The sequence below is a fragment of the Mauremys mutica genome, chromosome 1, assembly GCF_020497125.1.
Source record: "Mauremys mutica isolate MM-2020 ecotype Southern chromosome 1, ASM2049712v1, whole genome shotgun sequence".
NCBI lineage: Eukaryota > Metazoa > Chordata > Testudines > Geoemydidae > Mauremys > Mauremys mutica.
In genome coordinates this window covers 264,460,689-264,484,314 of record NC_059072.1, presented here as the reverse complement: position 1 = coordinate 264,484,314, position 23,626 = coordinate 264,460,689, and the positions used below count along the sequence as shown (strand labels likewise).

At 42.0% G+C, this 23,626-nt stretch overlaps 2 protein-coding genes across 9 annotated transcripts in view; both read right to left on the bottom strand.

Moving 5' to 3' along the window:
• Positions 1-15,035, bottom strand: part of GGACT (gamma-glutamylamine cyclotransferase) — a 40,223-nt gene extending 25,188 nt beyond the window's left edge. For 2 of the 7 annotated variants that reach the window (XM_045008793.1, XM_045008818.1), the window contains exons 1-2: positions 14,971-15,030; positions 7,371-7,451 (exon numbers count right to left, since the gene is read on the bottom strand). Coding sequence is in view for 1 of the 7 variants with exons in the window: in XM_045008775.1 (XP_044864710.1) it covers positions 12,109-12,148 (40 nt within the window). In the remaining 6 variants the exon portion in view is untranslated. Of the gene's footprint in view, positions 1-7,370; positions 7,452-12,108; positions 12,258-12,319; positions 12,531-14,970 lie in introns of those variants that run through there. The other 5 variants (XM_045008809.1, XM_045008825.1, XM_045008784.1 and 2 more) reach the window with 4 other exon arrangements.
• Positions 15,036-19,889: 4,854 nt separating this feature from the next.
• Positions 19,890-23,626, bottom strand: part of TMTC4 (transmembrane O-mannosyltransferase targeting cadherins 4) — an 82,249-nt gene continuing 78,512 nt past the window's right edge. For both annotated transcript variants that reach the window (XM_045008753.1, XM_045008761.1), the window contains exons 17-18: positions 20,918-20,987; positions 19,890-20,396 (exon numbers count right to left, since the gene is read on the bottom strand). In XM_045008753.1, the coding sequence (XP_044864688.1) occupies positions 20,245-20,396; positions 20,918-20,987 (222 nt within the window). In that variant the 3' untranslated portion in view covers positions 19,890-20,244. The remainder of the gene's footprint in view (positions 20,397-20,917; positions 20,988-23,626) is intronic.

Genomic DNA, 23,626 nt, shown 5'->3' with positions numbered 1-23,626 from the left:
GAGAAATAAAGCAACACTCTGATGCAGCAGCTTGGAGCACAAATGGGCAAGAGTACTTTGAAAAGCATTAGTGTGGAAGTTCATGTTTACACATCCCACATATCTGCTGTACTTTGTCCCATCTTAGTGAACCTATTGCGCACTATCAAAGATTAGGCTTTTATGTACTCATTCCATATACAACCTATTACTTTTGACTTCTCGTATTGCAATTTAATCACAAAAAATCTCAGGTGAGTGAAGCCATGTCAATGACCCTTCCATCTAACTTCTAATTTCCATTTCCTCCTAGTCTTATCTCTCAGGATCTAGTCCAAGAATCATATCTTCTTCATCATCATCATCATCTCATATTGCTCTTCCTTCCTCAGTCTTTCTGACCTTCTGTAGTAGTGGTCAATTCCACTTCAGATTTGATTTTGGTCTACCAATTCTAGTACTCCCTTCTTTCTTCATCATCATTTTCTAGAACACTTGGTCCCCCTTCACTTCTCCATGAGCAATAATTTTTCTTGATCCCTCCTTAGATAACCTTAGCCCCCTCACCCAACTGTTGCTGCTTACAACTCCCCCTTGCCTCAGCTCTCTCTGATTTTTCCAACCATACACCCAGCTACAAAGATTATCTCCCTGAGCTCAAGCCCTACTGTCAGCATATACCTGAGCTCACTGATGGGCTCCAGTCCTACCAAATTTCGGTCATCAATCATTCATAGGCAGTGGCAGATTACCATATGTGCCAATGGGGCCCCGGCCAATTGGGGGCCCCCGCAGGAGCGGCTGGAACTCTAGCCACGCCTCCAGGCTCCTTTTGTGCAAAACTAGACATTTATCCCATTTGCTCTTGCCAACTGGTTATCAGCTGGCAAGAGCAAATGGGACAAATGCCCAGTTTTGACAAAAAAGTCAGGACATCTGGGGCCAAAAGGGGATGTATGGTCATCCTAGGCCGGGGTCCCCAAACTTTTTGAGTCATGCCCATCCCCTCTTACTCAGTCCACGCTCTCCCACACCCTGGGAGCCGGAGCGGGACCAGGGTCCACAGATGGGGGCTATGAGTGTGGGTGCGGGCAGGAGCAGAGAGTCCAGCTGGGGCTGGGGCCGGGGCCAGGGCCAGATCAGAGCTGGGGGTGGGCCCTGCCATGGCCTGGCAGGGGGGGGGGGATGACCTACAGTTTGGGGACCACTGCCTTAGGCTGTAGTAAGAGCTTCCCAGGGAGCCCGGGCAGCTGTGGGAAGCCCTGGACCCTGCACCTGCCTTGGGCAGGGGGCCAGAGTGCCCGAGAACAGCCCCAAGCCCTTGTCCCTCCCGCTTCAGGGCCTGCTGCCCAGGGCAGCTGGAGGGTCCAGGGCTCCCCGAACAGCTCTTACCATGGCCTGGCTTCTGGCCAGGCCAGAGAGCAGAGCCTTGGGGGAAAGGGAAGGAGCAGGGGCAGAGCCCCATGGTGGAGGGATGGGAGGGTGTGGGGCAGATGTTCTTTGTGCCCAGGGCCCCAATATATCTTAATCTGCCTCTGTTCATAGGCTGTCTTTGTTATTCTTGTTATCACCTCCATCTTCTTCCACTGAACAGAGTGAAGCGTTTATAGTATTTTCCATTCTTCAAATGGAAAGTTATAAAAGAATCTTCTGCCTCATTACTAGGTAACTTCTATTCACTCCAGCTGAGCTGGGGGTGGAAGGATCTAACCACTAGAAAGCACTGTTACTCAGTCCAATATTGCCAGTAGAGGGCTCCATAACTCATGGAGTAAAAGAAAAGGAAACAACATTTGAGGTAAGAAGGGTTCAATTGCAGAACAGAGCTAGTGGCTGTGTGAAAGCAGGAACCGTAGGCCAGTGGCAACAGCATGGGAGCTGACCGCAAAGGAAAGGCCAGATAGGAAGAGGACCAGCACTAGCTGCAGCAGCATCATGGTGTGGAGGTGTTGCAATGAGGAGACCTTATACTCTTTTAATGGACTGCCTCTGGTCTAAGGGCTGAATTAGAAACTGTTGGAATTATTAATTTTCTTGCAGCTGTTAAAGTAGCTGTGCTAGGGGTATTTGTCCTAGTAATCCTTTGTTACATCACCACAATCTGTGTTTTAATAGGGACCCATGGAGGAAACCTGAGAATCAATATTTTTAAGAAAAACTCCAATATTCAGAAAGAAATACCAACATTCAGAAGGAAGATACTGAAGGTTGAGTTATGTACACAGGAGCATCTAACTTAGCTGCATGGCAAACATAACTAGGATGTGCATGCCTCTTTCTCAATACACTGTACAGTGCATACTGAATGAGGAAGGGTGCCATAGGTCCCTACCATAGCCTTCCCTGCACAGTAAGATATACACTTGTTAGGCCTGAATAAAGATGTAGCACAAAACCAGTTATGCCAACCTGACTGAAGTCAGGCTAACAGAGGTTTCTGGGTAATCCCAGAGTGGAAAATACTGAGAAGCAGCATGTTTCACAAAGCCCTGGGAAAAAGTGAGATAAGAGAGGGGAGTGTTTGAAGCATTGATAGGGAGCCAGCCTCCCTGTATTCACTCCCTGTTTCTGTCTTAGGTCCGTTGTTAACTCCTGTCTTCCAGTTTCTGGTGCTTGGCAACCATGCTGATAAGAAAGTTGCTGGGGCATCACGGCTTGCTTACATTATAAAGAAAGACAGATGTGCTTTGTTATTAGGGATTGTTACTAACCAAAGGGGGGTGGGATATGGGTTGTGTGAAATGAATAATTTGTGACGCGACGGAACTGTCTATATAACCTATACTTAGTTGTAAAAGAGGCGGCTGGTTCTCTTCGGACACGAGCTGTTCTTTGTTGACGCGTGCACTTGTCAATAAAGAGCTTTTGATCGGACCTTGCTGGTGTTGCCTGTCTCTCTGCGGACAGACAACGAACTTCGCTGTTGGGGTTAGAGTCCCTGACACACTGAAGCCAGATATGCTCCAAAGTTTTCAGACTATGGTGCCTAAAGTTAGGCTCTTAAAATTAATATTTATGTCACCACATAAGTGGTTTGATTTGCAGAGGGACGAGTGCTAATTGAATTTGTGAATGCCCATCACCTCTGAAAAAAAAAAATCAGACTTATTTAGGTGGCTAATACAAATTTAGGAGGCACCCAAATCTGAAAATTTTAGTCTATCTATTTTAATAATTTGCAATAGTTACACATTTAAAGAATCTGAATTACTTTTCTATAAATGCGCACACTTACAAGATAGGGTACTCCATCCTAGGAAGCAGTGACTCTGAAAAAAAGATTTGGGGGGGGTAATGGTGGATAATCAGCTCAACATGAGCTTCTACTGTGACACACTGTCCAAGAGAGCTAATCTTATCCTGGGTTGCATAAATAAGGGGATCTTGATTAGGAGCAGACAGGTTATTTTCATTTGTATTTGGCACTGGTGGGACTGTTGCTGGAATACTGCGTCCAGCTCTTGAATTGTGGGCACCAGAAGGATGTTAATACATTGAGGAGAGTTCAAAGAAGAGTCACAAGAATTATTAGAGGCTTAGAAAACATGCCTTACAGTGATTGAGCTCTTGGAGTCTATCTATTTAGCTTAACAAAGAGAAGAGTAAGGTGTGACTTGATTACAGTCTATAGTATCCACATGGGGAACAAAGATTTAATAACAGTCTCTTCAGTCTAGCAGAGAAAGGTACAACACAATCCAATGGCTGGAAGTTGAAGCTAGCTATGTTCAGACTGGAAATAAAGCATCATTTTTTTTAAAACGGTGAGAGTAATTAACCACTGAAAGAATTTACCCAGGGTCATAATGGAGTCTCCATCATTGACAGTTTTTAAATTAAGATTGGATGTTTTTCTAAATGATAGTCTCTAGTAATTATTTCAGAAAAGTTCTGTGGCCTGTGTTTTACAGGAGGTCAGACTAGATGATCACAATGGTCCCTTCTGGGCTTATGGGATCTATAAAATCCAGAAGGAAATTGGACATTCAAGAGCGGATAAGAGAGCACAGGTCAGAGTAACTGAAAGTCATTACCATCAGTTTGCAGTTAGGTCGCCTGCATGTGACATAAACTGGTCTCTGGTTCCATCAGAAGGGGTGCCAGAAACTGAGCTACCCTTTCAATTCCAGAGGTGTTTATTCCATATCCAAACTGAGAAACACTGGCAAGGCAGCACAGAGTTTTGTCAACTCTGGTTATATTCCTAAATCCAGTGTGATAAAGTACTTCGTCTTGGAAAAATGTTGGAGTATAGATATATAGTACTTAAACAGGAAGCTTAAGAGGATGCTTGAGCAGAGCTGAACTGGAGCAACTCTACACATTATCCTGAAATATTTAGTTCTAAGCTCAGATGATATTTGCTGTACCTCAAGGGGTGAAGCTTCCCATGCCAATTAACAGTGATTTTAGGTTGCTCATGAAACTGTATGGTTTTCTTTTCACTTTGATGGCTGTTTTACACAGCTTCAAGCCAGGAAATATTGCAATTCAAACAAGACTCTGCATTTAGGCTTTACAGCAGGGGTTCTGAAGTCCTTTTCTGCCATTTCCAAGCAGAAAGGACATTCAACACCCAATTCAGTAAGCAAAGCTTCTTACTAACAACTCAGCCCTGAGGCCCCTGCTCTCTAAGTCATAAAGCTTCCTTGAATCTCAGAAAGCTCCTGCTTCAAAAGTAACACTGAACATAAAACTGAATGCAAGAGCAATACCCTAGTTTTTATTATGAGAATCTTTGTTAATCTCCATTGTAGCAGCCTGCATTGAACTTGGAGGGAGGAGCACAGGTTGCAGGAGAGAAGAATTTGGAGAAGGCATCAGGAAGCCATTCAGTGTACATGTGGCTGGAACGTCAGGGCAGTTGCAACATCTCTGTAAGTAGTTCTCTTAATAAAGAGCCAGTTTAATTTTAGAAACATGGAGTCCTTGTGTTATTACCCAGCATGTGGTATATGAAACAGGATGGAAGCAGTCACTCTAGCAAAGCCCTCCACAAGGAAGAGAGTGTAATTAGCAGGCAAACAAATCAACATATAGAAACAAAACAAACAGGCAGCATGGAGGGACTCAGATCACTGGGAATGCTGGATTTCCACACAAAAGAAGTCTTGCACAAGCATGAAGCAGCTTAACCAAGAACTGAGTTTGCATACAGAGCCGCCCTTGGGGGATAAAGTTGGAAATATAAAGATAAAGCTTTTTAAATATCTCACTGGGGAAAAATAATTCAAGAAGTGAGAAACACACTTTAGCCAGGAATAATGCTTGAAACACTGGAACAAATTGATAAAGTATTTGAGTAGTGTGTAGTGCTGCCAATTTTCATTGGACGCATTCCTGGAGATCTAATCACATGACATAATCTTCAATTAAAGATTAATCTTTAATTCCTGGAGACTCCAGGCCAATCCTGGAGGATTGGCAACCCTAGTACTGTGACCCCACACAGATTGAGATTGTATGGAGAATCTGTTGGGGTTTTTTAACCCAAAACCAAGAACCAGAAGAGGGAATAGATACTTACATTACAGAGTTGAGAACTCTGGCATCCACCTGTAACTTTGGAGACATTAAAGAGTCCCTAATTAAAGACAGAATCATTTGTGGAACACTAGTTTGCAGTTTACAAGAGAGATTGTTGAGAGAAAAAGATCTAACCCTAGAGAATGAGCTATTTAAGTTAAAGGACAATGTTGGCACAAGATCAAATGGTTGTAAAGTGGCCATGTACAAATTCAGACTGGAAATCAGAAGAAGGTTTATAACCATCAGAGAGGTGAGGCTCTGGAACACCCTCCAAATTTTAAGAAACAGATGGACAACTTTATGAGTACAATTATATGATGAGCCCTGCCCACATCCATCACAAGCAAGCCAAACAGCCCTGTGGTTTACTTGCTGTTTATATCTTATGTTTCTAAAGCTCATGCTTCAGGATTTCAGCTGGCCATTGGCAGAAGTCAGGAAGAGATATTTCCCCCCCAGTGAATTCCAGTTTTACTTTTATTTTTTAAATCACCTTCCTCTGAAGCATCAGGGATGGCTACAACTAGTGATGGGACATTGGGAACGGTAGGCCAGGGTTCTGAGGTACACCAAACGTTCTCTCTCTCAGGTGCTAGCTCATATGCTAATAATCATTGCCATACATGGGGTCAGGAAGGAATTTCCGACCCCAGGGTCAGGTTAGCAGGGACTCTGGCAGTTTTTCATCTTCCTCTGCATCATGCAAGTGTGGGTCATTTGTGATTATCTAGGTCAGTGGTTCTCAAACTGGGGGTCGTTCAGTTTAACAGGACAAAAAACAAAACCACTTTATGTCACAAAGCCACAGCTTCCATAGGAACTAAAAGCCAGCAGTGCACGCAGTCACTGAGGATGAGTTCCAATGAAGAGGAGGATATCTGCAGTTTGACTCTAGCAGATTCAAATATTCTCATCATACACGTACTGCAGCCATTCTACGGCCATATCTGCATGAAACAAGAATCATCATTTGGACTTTATAGCAGTTGACACAGAAATACCATCCACTGCTGGATAAAGGGCAGAGCAAGCCATGAATTTGATCACAGTACACAACCAGAATAGCCTCAATATAAGAAAAAGAGGTGGTCATGGTGGCTCCTGTCCAACATTATAACAGAATATAAGGACATATTTCAAGGAGATGAACACCTAAAGATCATGCTGAAGTCAGAAATAGACCTCCCTATGTAGCCCAGGAGATTATCAAAACGCAAAGTTCCATGGACCCACTGAAGAAGTGACTGGCCAGCCTGCCAAGAAGAGGCATCATTACAGCCACTGAAATGAGAGCAAAGTGGCTCAGCAGCCTCATAGCGGTGAGAAAACCTTCAGGTAAAATTCCAACACCACTGAACAGCGCATTGAAAAAAGTCACTATCCATTACTAGCAATTGAGAACATACTCTCACACTTCAGGGTGCAATTTGGACCAGTGAGGGGTTGTGTCACCACCTTCCCTGTAACCCTTGGTGCCTGAAATGCCGTGGTTGACCTTCCCTCAGTCAGGACCTTCCACAGAAGTACAAGATGCTGGCTTCCTTCATTTTCCTAGGTGAAAAATCTTTGCCTAGGCAGGTGTCTCAGCTATACTCAGTTCTCAGAGACTTCAACACCTTCCCCCGCCACCACTTTGCACCTCGGTTGAAGGACCCATCTCTCTAAGCTTGCAAAAGCTCGGCCCCTTGTGTCTATCTAGCGATGGATGCCAAAATGGATTATATCCATGCTTATATACTCTGAAGGTCAATGACCTTGTTTCAAGAGGCAGGATGACTTCATGCTGTTCTTCCCTTCCTGAGGTCTTCCCATCCCCCTGAAGAGCTGAATGTAAATGAGGCTTCCACTGTTTTTGATCATACCTTGCTTAATTTCATTGGAGACAGGTGGGATGATCACTCCTGTCTGGGAGAGACCTGCTTTTCCTCTTGTTTGGTCACAGACTGTAACGTATAATATTATTGAGTAGCCATAAATCCTTATATACTGTTAATACATACAATTCACAATTATATTAATCGCCAGTGTTGTTATAGACTTTCATAAAACACCTCACTCATACTTTTATAATACAGTAATATTATATCCAATCAGTTGATTCAATTGCTTATCACTTGAGGTTCAACCCCCCTGTGTTTATAGCCAAATAAAATTTCTCTTCCCTGCTGGGGAGTAGATACCAAGCTGTTTCCTACCTCATGTGTTAGTTTGAGAGCTTTGTTCACCTATTGTGTACATGGACTTTCATTATCTCTGCCTGATGACAGAGCTGATCAGAGAAGCAAACACAGTCCTTTGTCTGGGGCAGACCTGTTTATCAAATCTGCCTGACATGCCTGGTTTAAAATACACTTCAGTCATAATCCATAACTCTTAACACACACTGCATACATTCATCATACAAGAATATTAATGATCAGTGAATTATGTAATATGTCATGGGAAAACTAATGACACCTTTTAGATACAGATTATAACTACAGTGAGTTGAGGTACATGGAAATGGTCAAGCCATCTGAAACTCATTACTACCAGTGAGCTCCTTGCCCTCTGGCATTTAGGATGTCATGTTAGGATGACATCTTCCCTCTTACAAAACTGCAGGAGGGCTAGCTACTGGATGACCCAAAGAGAACAGGTCAGAGCCTGCCACCATATCTTCTTTCCCCTTTATACAGAAGAAACCCGTTTTCATCACCTTTGGGTGTTTGCAGTCTCCAGATACAATATCAGCATATCCATAATTTCATCTACAGAGTTGTTACAAACACTTCACAGTGACATTAATGACTGGTTGTTATTAGATTCCAAAAGATATTTATGTAAAACGTGACGTAATATATTATGACAACAGTGTGTGAGGTGCAGTGAGTACAGCAGGTCTGATAAAAGTTGAACAGAGTAGAAGAGAATCACAACTGCACCTCTATGTCACATACAGTATTCTATTTATCTAGGAGTGAAAGTATTCACTGTTGATGACAAGAATGGGTTCTGAATATTGAGGCAGATGAGACCTCCAGCCAGCTAACAACCTTTATCACACCTTTTGGCAAGTACTATTGCTTGTGGGCATCAGCCAGGTCCCAGAGGTGTTCCAGTGCAAACTGAACCAAGCTTTAGAGGGAAACCTAGGCATCAAGATTGTAGCTGATTACATTCTTATTGTGCAGAAGGAGAGATTAAGGAAGAGGAAATCCATGATCATAATACCAAGTTGCAACAACACCTTCTTATTGTGCAGAAGGAGAGATCAAGAAAGAGGAAATCCATGACCATAATACCAAGTTGCAACAACACCTGAACAACTGCTGGGAGCAGAATATTAGGCTGAATGCAGGCAAACTGAATCTGAGAAGAACTGAGGTGCTCTACAATAAACCACTGTAGACTTCTGAGAGATTCCAGAACCTCAAGAATCAGGGCCTGCAGCAGAACCAGTGTCTGGGCAACCTAATGAGCATAGCTGGCCTGTAGTAGGCTGCCTGATTGGCTACATAAGAACATAAGTATGGCCATACTGCATCAGACTGATAAGCCATCTAGCCCAGTATTCTGTTTTCTGACTGTGGCTGATGCCAGATGCTTCAAAGGGAATAAACAGAACAGGGAAGTTGGTTGAGAGATTCGTCCAGTCCCAGCTTTTAGCAGTTGGAGGTTTAGGGCCACCAAGAGCATGGGTTTGCATCCTGACCCCACGCTGGCTAATAGCCATTGACAGACTTATCCCTCATGAACTTATCTAATTATTTTTTTAATCCAGCTATACTTTTGGCCTTCACAACATTCCCTGGCAATGAGTTCCACAGGTTGACCGTGCATTTTCTGGAGTAGTGCTTCTTTATGTTTGTTTTAAACCTGCTGCCTACAGTAGAACCGCAGTGTCACGAACACCAGAGTTATGAACTGACCAGTCAATCATACACCTCATTTAGAACCAGAAGTATGCAATCAGGTAGTAGCAGAGAACCAAAAAAAAAAAAAAGGCAAATCTAGTACTGTGTTAAACATAAACTACTAAAAATAATAAAGGGAAAGCAGCATTTTTCTTCTGCATTGTCAAGTTTCAAAGCTGTATTAAGTCACTGTTCAGTTGTAAGCTTCTGACAGAACCACCATAACATTTTGTTCAGAGTTGCAAACAACCTCCATTCCCAAGGTGTTCATAATTCTGAAGGTACTACTGTTTTAATTTAAATTGGGTAACCCCTGTGCGTTATGTGAAGGGGTAAATAACACTTCATTATCCACTTTTTCCACATGATTAATGATTTTATAGACCTCTATCATACCCTCCCTTAGTCGCCTCTTTTCTAACCTGAACAGTCCCAATTTTTTTCATATTTCCTCATATGGAAGCTGTTACACACCCTAATCATTTTTGTTTCCCTTCTCTGTACTTTTTCTAGTTCTAGTATATCTTCTCTGAGACGTGGTGACCAGGACTGCACACAGTTTTCAATGCGTGTGTGTGTACCAAGCATTTATATGGTGGTATTATGTCTTACCTGTCCCTTTCCCAAAGGTTCCTAACATTGTTAGCTTTTTTGACTGCCACTGCATATTGAGCAGAAGTTTAAAGAACTATCCAAGATGACTCCAAGATCTTTTACTTGAGTGGTAACAGCTAATTTAGACCCCATCTTTTACATACAGTCAGAAAGTTTTCCAGTGTGCATTACTTTGCATTTATTAACACTGAATTTTATCTGCCATTTTCTTGCTCAGTCACCCAATTTTGTGAGATCCCTTTCTAACCTTTTGCAGTCAGCTTTGGACTTACCTATCTTGAGTAACTATGTATGGTCTATAAACTTTGCCACCTCACCGTGTACCCCTTTTTCCAGATCATTTATGGGTATGTTGAAAAGCACCAGTCCCAGTATAGATCCTTGGGGGACCCTGATATTTAGCTCTCTCCATTGTGAAAACTGACCATTTATTCTTACCCTTTGTCTCCTATCTTTTAACTAATTACTGATCCATAAGAGGACCTTCCCTCTTATAACCACGACTGACTACTTTGCTTAAGAGCCTTTAGTGAGGGACCTTGTCAAAGGCTTTCTGAAAGTCCATATACACTGTATCACCCTTGTCCACATGCTTGTTAACATCAAAGAATTCTAATTGACTGGTGAGACATAATTTCCCTTTACAAAAGCTGTGTTGACTCTTCCCCAACATATCATTTTCACCTATGCGTCTGATAAATCTGTTCTTTACTAGTTTCAACTAACCTACCTGATACCGAAGTTGGCAATTACATGCCAGGAAGCCTAAAACCAACTCTGGAGTCTTAAAAAAAAAAAAAAAAAGAGTTGGCATAATATTAGCTATCTGCCTGAAAAATTGAGAACCATGAAGGAAATATCTCCAGGTTCTGTGCACATCTATCAGAAGCCTGTGACCCTTCAGATAATTAAAACACAATGATTCAGCATGGGAATGGTCAGAGACCCCAAAACATGTGTTTGAAAAATTTAAAGAAAATCATAAGTGAAGCACCAGTTCTAAAGTACTACAACCTTGAGGAACAGCTAGAACTACAGTGTGATAGTTCACAAGGAGAAAGAGGAGCAGCCCATTAGTGCTGCAAAGCCAGCAGCCCATAGCATTTGCTACTACAGCCCTGATAGACACAGAAAGGAAATATATTCATATAGAAGAGGAGCTGCTGTCTTAATAATTCCATCAGTTGACCTCTGGGCTCTAGGTGAGCATACAGTCTAGTCCCAAACCATTAGAATGCATTGTGAAGAAGCCACTGGTGAGTGCATCCATATGACTAAACCACGTGTTGCTGAAACTCCAGCTCTATAAGAAGAGGATACGACACTGCCCAGAAAAGTCACTACTGGTGCCAGATACACTGAGCAGGACATATCTTCCAGAGTACAACACAAATGGCTCTGCGTAACAGGAATTAGAGTCTGTGAAGATACTTTTGCATTTCTGACGGGAGGCTCCGGGCAACTCAACAAAGCACAGAACAGGGTTTACAGGCATTACAAGAGTTCATACTCCTGACTGCAAGAAGCAAGTGCCACAGGAGGTTACCGCCCATTACCAGATGAGGGATGAGCTGTGAGTGCAAGCCAGAATTTTGTTTAAAGGGGACCAAGCAGCTTTAAATGCTAATATCAAGAGATGGATACACCAGGATAAAGAGACATGTGATGACCCAGGCTGTGCATCTAATGGCCTGGAGAAAGATCAAGAGACCTTTCCACTTTTAATGACAGGACGTGCATGGTTACAGTGGCTTACTACTTTAATTTCTGGGAGATGGACTATCTGGAGGACACTCAAGCAACAACAGCGATCAGGAAACTAAAGGCACATTTTATAAGAGAGGTCATGTCTGGTATGCTATACTCAGACAATGGGCTGCAGTACACGGGCGCAGAACTCAAACAATTCAGCCCCGAACGGGAGTTTGAGCAAGACATTTTCCCCTGGGTCCCCACAACGCAATGGGAAGGCAGAGTCTGCAGGGAGAGATTGATGGCAAAACAAAACAGACAGGGAGGGATGTGCGGGCCCGTCACAATACACCCTCCCGGGGCGAGACACACGCAGGGGGCTCGGTCTGACACGCACGGAGCCGCCCAGCCCCTGGTACACGAAAGGGGCGGAGCATGTTACGGGCGCGGCTTCCTCCCGCCAAAACGCGTCGGTTGCAAAGCGGCACGTGACCCCGTGGGCTCTGGCACGTGACGCCTTTGAGCCAATCATTTCCGCCCTGGCGGCTCCCTCGCCGCGCGCTGCTTTGTAACGGTGTCAGCGGCCCGCGCGCCCCGCCAGCACTCACCCGCCAGCCTGGCCGCCCGCGAAGCCTCTTCCCTGCGCCGAGCGCCACCCTCGGGGCGGGCCCTGGGTGAACTCTGGCCCCACCCCTACGGCTGCGGAGAGCCCGGAGCGTGCGCGGAGGGAGGAGCCGGGCGGCGGCGGCACAGGTAGGGGACGGAGCCGGGAGAGAGGGCGTTGCCGTGGAAACGCCCCTACTCCCGCCCTCCCAGAGAGTGCGCGCGCAGCTGGGAGCTGGGCCAGGGCCACGTGACGCCACGGGATGATGCTAAAGCGCCGAGTCCTTGTGCCGCTCGGGGCTCCGCCCTCGAGTGCTGCCTTGTGAATCGCGGGGTCAGAGCGCGCGGGCCCCCCGCGTGGGTCTGCACGTGGCTCTGCCCTGCAGCCGCTCAGCCCCCGCCCCACAGCGGAGCATCTCGGAGGCCGGACCGCTTGCGCTGCTGCGTCCGCAGCTCTGCTCCCCTTGGCTGCCCTGAGCCCGGCAGGCTCCTCCCGGCTTAAGCATCGTCTCCACCTAGCGCTGCCCCACGTGCGAAGAAAGAGCGAAACGAGCTTCTAGGCGGAATAAAGGGGAAAGTTCCTTCTTACAGAAAAACACCTGCAGCGGCCCAGTGACCTCCCATGGGCCCCCAAAGCGGGACTAGACCCTAAAGGGAGACGGGAGCAGAAACAGGCCAGATTGAATCCCTTACACACCACTTATTTAATTACAAGCAAAAATAAAACCTCAGTAACATGATAGCAAAAATGCAGATTTATTACTGGGCTTTATTACAAATACATTTGCTTCTTTCTTGGTTGAAACTTTGTAAGTTAAAATAGCTATTTGCAACTCAGATCATTAACAAGTACATCAAGAAAGGAGTTCAGAAAGCAGCATCAAATTCAAAGCCACCGATTTCAAATTTCTTGGGACCAGATTTCTACAAAAACCCATAATTTAATAAGCCTTGAATCATTTCTAATATACCATACAGACACATACCAAACACCCATGTCACAACACAGCAATGCATTTTTCTAACAGTACAATCAGTCCTCCAGGCTCATGCAGCTACAGGTATCTGCATCTTTAAAAGTAGCAGGTGTACAGTACTTAACCTTTATGCTATAGCAATGTGATTTGTGTTCTCACTTTCATTCCTAGTGGATTATATTTCATATTACAAAAGATTTGTTAGTAGAGGGCACATTTAAGAGACTCATCTAAAGGACTCTGAAAATACCAGTACTGCTTACTCACTGAAAATGAGAATAATGTTTGAATCAGCAGACATTGTAGCTATGCTTGTTGGAAATCTGGTATGCACAAAGGAACCAACATCTAAACAAAATATTTAGATGTTTTTAATTCAAACATTTTATTCTTTTAGCAATATGCTACAATTTAGAACTTGGAATTCCAAAAGACAGGGCTTTAAACTAAAAAAAAAATTAAGAGCTTTACAGTTATTTGCTTGATTACTTTTAAACTAGTTGTAAGATTAGACATAAATAAATAGATGACTTTACCAAAATACAACATGATCATATATAACCTAGCAATAGGCAAAACTAGTTGAGAAAATAAACTGTCCTAGTCTGAACTTGCAATTCTTTTGGGTAGCCAAACCTTTGTATGAACAGTAACCTCCCCCCACAAAAAACACAACCCCAAACTTTACTTCTTCCTTCACTTGTCTTTTACAATCTCATTCCCTCATCCAGTTACTGTTGCCACCTGACCTCCCCAGGTGTACCTGTTGCTCATATTACATTCAGCCTGAGTTCAAGACTTTTAGGATTCTTGATGCAAGGGACACACATGCTAAGGATGTGTACCCATAAAGATAAAACACCAGGAGTTTCAGGAAGCCAGACTTCAGGGGACTAATTGAAGAGGGCAGGAAGAGGAGTGAGATCTGAAGAAACTTTAACCAGTAGGGGATTTCCTTGGAAGGAAAGAACAATAGGGTGACCAGACAGCAAGGGTGAAAAATCGGGACGGGGTGGGGCGTAATTGGCACCCATATAAGACAAAGCCCCAAATATCAGGACTGTCCCTATAAAATCAGGACATCTGGTCACCATAAAGAACAACTGCACATGAAGATGGAAAATGACTTCATGTTGTAGGTATAGTTGGGCTGTGTGGGATGCTTTGATATGATTCAAATTCTTCTGAGATTCTTTCATTGTTATAATGAATTGTAGGAACTATATGTATCCTAAGAGAAAGCCTCATGTAGCATGGGGAGAATATGTACACAAAGCAATTTGGTGAGTCATTTTTTATCTTAAATAAGGAGGTTTTCATCCTTAGATCAAAAGTACTTTTACAGAGGTGCCTAACAAATATCGTTGGCTCCAGTTTTACAGATGCATACGGTATAGCTGGGAGACAGTAAAGCCAACATTTTCAAAAGTTGAGTGCCTCAATGTCACGTGTCCAAACAGACACCTAGGGCTTGATCTTCAGATATACTAAAACTGACAATTGCAATTAAAATCAACAGGAACAGCAAGTGCTCAGCACATCCCGATAGCCAGACCCGAAGTATGGCAAGTTGGACACTCGAAAATTGAGGCTCCCAAAGTTAGTGGATGCTTTTAAAATGTTTCCATGAGTGAGTAAGTCAAAATTACAGTGATTAACAGTAGCAGTTGAGTACAGACCCTATTCCTAATTTTGTGCTTTATCCACTGAAGCATGCTGCCTACCTTTGCTCTTCCTTTGTAATTTTGTTTAAATGAGTGAACAGCAAAGTGACCAAGCACTTGTGACCTCACAGTCTATTGCCATGGAAATTAATACAATGTCACAAATATAGCTTTATGACTTCACTGTCTAATCAAATAGTAAAGGATTGGTCAGCTGGCAAGGAGAAATTAGCAATGGTAATATTTGATATTAATATTCGATCAATTAGCAATGGTGGCAGGAAAAAAATATTAAAAAAACAAATGGGTCTTAGCTTATAAAATCTCCTTCCTGTGAAACCCCTCTCTCTTTCTCTCTTTTTTTCTCTTGCAGGCAATATTTTCTATGCTGACTCAGGAGTTAATCAGGTATGGAAAATTAAACATTTCAAAAAGGTAAATTCATAAATATTTTAATAGGCCTAATACATTGAATGAGTTGCATTACCAAGTTGTTTGAGAGGATAAGGTGGAAGATATGGGATTAGCTATTCTATTTAGTGTTCTTGAATAAGATTTATGGGGTATTTTATATAAACAGAATCTTGTCCATTAGTTCTTCAGAAGCCAGTTGAGCTCTGGCATTATACTCTGCTATAAGTGTATCATTGCTATTAAGTTCATATAAGTGATTACCTTTCATTTTTATTTAGCTAAATAATTATAAATTAAAATAATGAAGACCAATAAAAAAGTTAAGTGATATTAAATAGCCTGAAAATAAATCAAGAAGAGATCATGGGGTTGGTACTAGAAGAGTAAATTAACATTTTAAAATACTAACAGTACAAAATAGGAGGTCCAATCCATCAGAAACTCAGATTAGGAGGACAAGTCAGCATCCCCAGACGAGTGCGTGTAGTGGGTTTGCTGCATAATGAAATGCAGAGATTTCCTGCCCTAAGTACAATATTGATCTATTGAATTAATCCAAAACTAACAGTACATGCCGATAAGGATTATCATACATGTGAACTGCATGACAAGAAAAATAATTTAGAACTCAATTACATCAGACATTGTGAATAAACAAATATGGCTTGTTTTTGTGAAGTCATTTCTTTTGTCTGCTAGAAACTAGTTTCCATAGCAAAATCTATTTATGGGTTGTTTTTTTGTTTTTGTTTTGTTTTGTTTGTCTAGAGGCCTATTTAACACTATACCTTCTACATTTCATGCATATTAGGCTGAGCTGTAGGACAGAATATAAAAAGCTATAAAAACCTGCCACTTGTATTTTAGTTCCAAATGTGGCGTTCTTTTCCAAACAAAATAACATTTAAAAAGTAGAATACTGTAGATGTAAAACATTTACGTGGTATTCAGAAGGACAAGATCATGTAATATTCTGTACTATGGTAGACATTTGCTTTACATTTTAAACAGTTTCATATTAAGTTGAGTGGTATATTAAGAATATACCAGAACTGCCTGTACAGTATTATCACACAAGTTAGGAAAGCTGCAAATATTGCATGAATCAGTTTCTTCCTATGGAAAAAAAATATAGAATGCAGGAACATGGAGAGAGAGGAGGTCAAACCTCTCAATTCTCACATCCAATAGACTGTTCTTCCACTTTCTTTTGAAAAAGATGAACTAATATTTACGGAAGCAGCAACTTTATGTTGATCTATGTAAATACCAGCACACAAATAGCATTTGACTCCCTCCTCTATGTTGCTAATTAAAAATTTAAAGTAGGGCTGTCAAGCGATTAAAAAAAATCAATCGCATTGTTAAACAACAATAAAATACCATTTATTTCAATATTTTTGGAAGTTTTCTACATTTTCAAACATTGAATTCAATAGAATATATTTCAATTACAACAGATTACAGTGCTCACTTTATAGTTATTTTTATTACAATATTTGCACTGTAAAAAACAAAAGTAGTAGTATTTTTCAATTCACTTAATACAAGTACTGCAGTGCAATCTCTATCATGAAAGTTGAACTTACAAATGTAGAATTATGTACAAAAGAAACTGCGTTCAAAAACAAAACAATGTAAAACTTTAGAGCCTACAAGTCCACTCAGTCCTTCTTCAGCCAATAGCTCAGACAAACAAGTTTGGTTACAATTTGCAGGAGATAATGTTACCCTCTTCTTTTTTACAATGTCACCTGAAAGTGAGAACAGGCGTTCGCATGGCACTGTTGTATCCAGCATCACAAGATATTTACATGCCAGATGCGCTAAAGATTCATATGTTTCTTCATGTTTCAACCATCATTCCAGATGACATGTGTTCATGCTGATGACAGGTTCTGCTTGGTAATGAGCCAAAGCAGACCGGGCTGATGCATGTTCATTTTCATCATCAGAGTCAGATGCCACCAGCAGAAGGTTGATTTTCTTTTTTGGTGGTTTGGGTTCTGTAGTTTCCGCATTTGAGTGTAGCTCTTTTAAGACTTCTGAAAGAATGCTCCACACCTCGTCCCTCTCAGATTTTGGACAGCACTTCAGATTCTTAAACCTTGGATCCAGTGCTGTAGCTATTTTTAGAAATCTCACATTGGTACCTTCTTTGCATTTTGTCAAATCTGCTGTGAAAGTGTTCTTAAAATGAACATGTGCTGGGTCATCATCTGAGACTGCTATAACATGAAATATATGGCAGAACGCAGGTAAAACAGAACAGGAGACATACAATTCTCCCCCAAGGAGTTCAGTCACAAATTGACTGAATACTCAAAAAAAATACTTTTTTTTTTTAAAACAAACATCATCAGCATGGAAGCATGTCCTCTGGAATGGTGGCCGAAGCATGAAGGGGCATACGAATGTTTAGCATATCTGGCACGTAAATACCTTGCAATGCCAGCAAGTGCCATGCAAATGGCTGTTCTCGCTTTCAGGTGACATTGTAAATAAGAAGTGGGCAGCATTATCTCCTGTAAATGAAAACAAACTTATTTGTCTTAGCGATTGGCTGAAGAAGAAGTAGGACTGACGGGACTGGTAGGCTATGAAGTTTTACATTGTTTTGCTTTTGAGCGCAGTTATGTAACAAAAAAAAATCTTTCACAACAGAGATTGCGCTGCAGCGCTTGTATAAGGTGAATTGAAAAATACTATTTCCTTTATCATTTTACAGTACAAATATTTGTAATAAAAATATAGAGTGAGCACTGTATACTTTGTATTCTGTGCTGTAATAGAAAATCAATATATTTGAAAATGTAGAAAAACATCCAAAAATATTTAATACATTTCAATTGGTATGCTAATGTTTAACAGTGCAATTAATCGTGATTTTTTTGAGTTAATCGCGTGAGTTAACTGCGATTAATCGACAACCCTAGTGTAAAGTGCAGCATACTCCAAAAGTGGTGCTGTACAAACAGGGGCGGCTCTAGAAATTACAGTGCCCCAAGCAGGGCGGCGCGCTCGCCGCCCTTCCCTGGTCTCGCGGCCGGGGCAGAAGTGTCTGCGGCAGGTGCGCTGGTTCGCAGCTCCGGTGGAGTATCCGCAGTCATGCCTGCGGGAGCTCCGTCCGAGCCGCGGGACCAGCGCGCCCGCCGCAGTCATGCCTGCGGGAGCTCAAGCGGAGCCATGGGAAGAGGGGACCCTCCGCAGTCATGCCTGCGGCAGGTCCACTCGTCCCGGGGCTCCGGTGGACCTCCCGCAGGCATGACTGCGGAAGGTCCGCCGGAGCCAAATGCCACCCTGCCCCGACAGTGCCGCCCCACGCGCCTGCTTGGCGCGCTGGGGTCTGGAGCCGACCCTGTGTACAAATGTCGCAGTCATTTCCATATAATATTTTCTCAGTTTATAAATTAAAAGATTTTTTTTCCCCTAATTGCCACTTCAGGAAACTCACCCTGAGTTCTGAAAGTGAATCTGGATTTCTTCTGGTTCATGCGCCAGTAGCAAAGGATTCTGCAGGTCAGTTTCTGTGTAGCTTTGTGCTTGGTTCATCCCTGATGCAGGGACTCCAAGTTGCAACTTCCTGAACCAGTGGGAGTTGCTATGCCCAAGGAGATAAGGATTAACCCTTGGCATAGGGTAGACTGTGTTTGCCCCACCATCCTGCCACAAGGGTTAAGACAACTTTAATGGCTGCTTGGGGAACGGTTCTAGGGGAGTCCTGCCAGCAGAGGCTGACTGGAAAAGGCCGCGTCAGTGCACCCCCTGTACCAAGGCCACACTCACTCCTTAGCCAGGGCTGTCCACTTGTACCACTACATTGTTCTGGGAAGACTCTCTGCCCCTGGGATCCTTCCACCCTAAAATACTTTGCTCGAGTGCACCATCACATGTGGTCGATAACCCTATGCTTGTCAAATTATGGCCTCATTTACACCTTTGCCAACTTTCATTGCCTTCAACGGGTTTGCACAGGCACAAACAAAGTCAAAATTTGGACCTACAATTGTAATGATTAACCATTCTGTTGATGTGCTATATAGACTGGAATCCACTTCACTCTCGGAAGTGAATATCTATGATTCTGCATACGTGTAAGGCAGGGGTAGGCAACCTATGGCACACGTGCCAAAGGCAGCACGCACGCTGATTTTCAGTGGCACTCACACTGCCTGGGTTCTGGCCAGCGGTCCGGGGGGCTCTGCATTTTAGTTTAATTTTAAATGAAGCTTCTTAAACATTTTAAAAACCTTATTTACTTTACATACAACAATAGTTTAGTTGTATATTATAGACTTATAGAAAGACCTTCTAAAAAGATTAAAATGTATTACTGGCACGCGAAACCTTAATTCAGAGTGAATAAATGAAGACTCGGCACACCACTTCTGAAAGGTTGCCGACCCCTGGTGTAAGGGATCACATTTTCAAGTAGGAAAGTGCCATTTCTTCCAAATCACTTTCTCCATTTTAGTATTCTACATTGATACTACAAGTCAGATGAATGAATCAACTGCATATGAAAATAAACTTTGCTATTTACTTATAGCATTGTGAAGTACAGTTGAGAAACTCCACTCTACATTAATTTCACATACCCATGTCAGTGTATTTAATGGGCTTTAAAACAGTTAAAGATTTCAAAAAACAAAAACAGAAAAGATAACATTCTTGAGCAGAAATTTTAGAATCTACAGTTGCGTCAACTGAAAAAAGATACATTTCCAATGTAAGACCAAATCAAGCATTTGAGTGTGCATTAGTGGTGCTGTAATTATTATTTTTAAAACTCTGTGACTGAATCCCTTACATGGTTAAAAGTAGCCCTGTAACATTAAAGGTACGCAGCATGCACTGACAGCCTAAAAAGAAACATCAGACATCGCCTTTCTTTTGCAATTGTTCCAGTTTTCTTTTTAAGAGGCTGTAGTTTTCCTTGGTCCCAGGTGCAGCAGGGTCAAGCTTCAGAGAGACTTCATAGTGTTTCTTGGCTAAGTCAAGATTTCCCCAGCGATGGTAAAGCACAGCTGAAACAGCAATGAGGAGTTTTCATTAGCAATACTGTTGAATAATGTGCAATCTTGCCAATCACTTGGAAAACAACATTAAGGCATTTGTTTCCAATAAAGGTTTTTTTGGCTGGTTAGTGGCACAGTAGTAGTTTGTTCTTCTGCCAGCTGCAGGAGCAGAGCTTGGGAAAAGAACCAGCCATGGAATGATGGAGGAATGAACTATGTTGTAGCCATAAATTACTGTATTTATATGAGCTCATAAAGGTTTACAAGCATAGCTCAAATGAACCAATTTGCAGCCACCAAAGTTCTGCCATCTCTGGACTACTACATGCAACCTATCTGATCTATCATACCATGTGACAGCTTTTAGTTTTTGATGCCCCATTTCCTTGATGGCTTCCTAGAAATTAGTCAGAATAGAAATCCACCCAGCAGGAACAGTCTCAAAACTTCTTTTTATACACAATGAACATAAGGGAACAAACAGCGCATGTTATAAAAGTTTACACTTGAGGAGTTAGAAAGGTTCTTACCCAAATTACCATGATAACTGGCTGCATTTGGATTGGCTTTAATTGCCTTGAGGAACAAAGCTTCAGATTCCTGAATAATTTGGAAGAAGATGTCAACAGTATAGGTTACTATTGTAGTACACAAAATGCAAAGTGCACCAAAGCACGTCACAAATTGTATTAGAGTTGTAGCCATATTTTCTCATCTATACAATATATTACCTCCTCACAATGTTATATATAACACAGTCTGAACTTGTTGCTCTCTGGTGGCTGCAGCCTCCACTAAATATAAACTACACTAATACTTACTACACAATCACCAATGTATCACAGGCTTCTGCTATTGTAGCAGTACCCACTATGGTTAAGTTTGTAAAGCAGTGTACATTTTAATCAAATTTTCACATATTCCTAATGTTTCAGAATGTTCACCTTTTAGGTAGAAGTTTTCCCTGCTTGCTATTGGCCCAATATTCTATTTTGTACTGTTTTTAAGTTTTAAGCAAAAGCTTTTGTCTTTAAGTTACATTCTTCCCACTGTTATAAAAATTAACTTTTTAAATTTTATTAAAACAGAGTTACAGTAAACACATCTGAAGTGGAGGTCTGAATATAATCCACCTTGAGGAACAGTACCTCTACTTTAAAATATAAAAACTACAAATCACTGGGAAAAAAATCACTACATCTATACGTGTCCTCTGAATATTCCCACTTGTGGGATGTGTCCTTAGCACTGTTGACGTTTAGGAACCTTTTAGAAAAGCAAAGGCCTCTCATGGCACCAAATGTTCAGAGCCAAGATTATAAGAATCTGGTCAGTTTCTTAACCACTTTTCAAGTTTTATCTTCCCAAAGCTAACCACCAGTGCAGAGACCTTTACTCTGTGCCCAGAGAATCAGTCTTGTTAAAAATCATGTTAAAAAAAAAGTTAAGTTTAGATATTTTAGAAAGGTAATTTTAGGTAATTTCTGTTCTGCTGTATATTTTAGATTCTTGGACAGTCTCCAGCTCAGTTCCCAGGCAAAAGACTTTAGAGACAAAAGGCCAGCTATAAGTGGTACGTTTCGCGTTCCTTGAGTCTGTGGGTGTGGACAGACAGACGTACTAGCTCCGCTCAAGATGGAGCATTCAAAATAGCAGCATAGCTGTCACAGCACGGGCAGTAGTTTGGGCAAGCTGCAAGAGTATAATCCTGCCCAACCCCCTAGGTATATATTTGGCAGCTAGCCCAAGGCACCATCTGTGCCACCACAGCCATAGAGCTAGCATGTATGTTTAAGTCTACCCACGCTGGGAATCACACCTTCCAGCTGTTGTGTAAGCATACCCTAATGGACAGTTACTGTCCAGTACACCTAAGGAAAGGCCACTACTTCCTAGAAGATTGTCTGGTGTACAAGGCCTTTACATCTTAGGCCCAAAAACCAAATACAGGCTGTCCTGTGAGAAAAGTTTTATAAACCACAGCCATGAAGGCCTACTCTGTCCTTACATGGGAACAAGCTACTGAACCATGCATCTGAATTCTTTAAAGTGGGGAAAACAGGCCTTTGGTGGCAGGATTGGTATTTCCATCTGTCTCCAAGTTCATTGCACATACACACACAGCAAAATCCTCCAAACAAACTTGCCCTAACACCAGGAGCAGGGAAAAAGTAAAAGATTAATAAAGTCACACTTCCCACAATGTTGGAATCTCTCTGCAGCCTTTGCTGTATTATCCAATATGCTGGAAATTCTAAGATTTTAGCTAAAAAGTAGACTTCTACTTTTTCCATTGGGAAGATAGAGCCATCAAAGTGCACAGATGTGCTGCTGCCCAGTTAACCCAGTCTTTCAATAAATTGTTACCAGCCACATAGTAGGAGGAGCAAACATAGGAACTCATTCCTCCTCTACCCAAGTATTATAGAGTACAGTTATTGTGCATGGTGTTCTCCAGAAAACGTAATAAAATACGTTTGCAGCTGACTCCCATTACCATATGCCTTCTGGCACATACTTATTGAAAAGATTTTACTGCCATTGCTTTGCTCAGCAGTTAGTAGAAGAGCATCAGATGATTAAAGGCAGTTTGAAGACTATCCCATTGCATTAAATAAACATTTCAGTACACTGGGCAATATTTCAGTTGGTCTGGACAGCCAAATCTTTAAATTAAGTGTTGTCAGGATACTTGCAGCACTGTTGGTAGCAAAAGCTTTGAAAAAAAGCATGCTGCATATTCCATCAGCTGCCAGAGTTGCAGCACAAAACGAGTTTGTTTTTACCTCAAATATGGAGACACGTTAACTTAGCCAATGGGGCTAACATCTTGTATTTCTTGAACAAAAACACTGTGGATACACTTATAATATACACATACTTTCAAAGTGGTAGAGATGGCTTCCGAGATCTGTGGTTGCTCTGTCCATTTCAAAAAGGGAGTATATTTAAGGAAGGAAATTAATTTGCTAAAACCAGATCTCAGTTAAGAATTTCCATCTTTCGTATGCTTAGGAGTTACATTAAGTCATCCGTTCTGGAAAAATGCATAGTGAATTTGAAACTACAGGCAACATTGCTGCAGTCATATTGAAAGAAAACCTAGCTTTCAAGCTGGCAAGACATTTCCAAATCAATAGAATGCTTCAAAAGGAATATGGATTGAAAAAATATGCTTAGTGTGCTTCAAGGGCAGAACTGACACCTTGGCAACCCTTATGCAGACACATTATTTATGA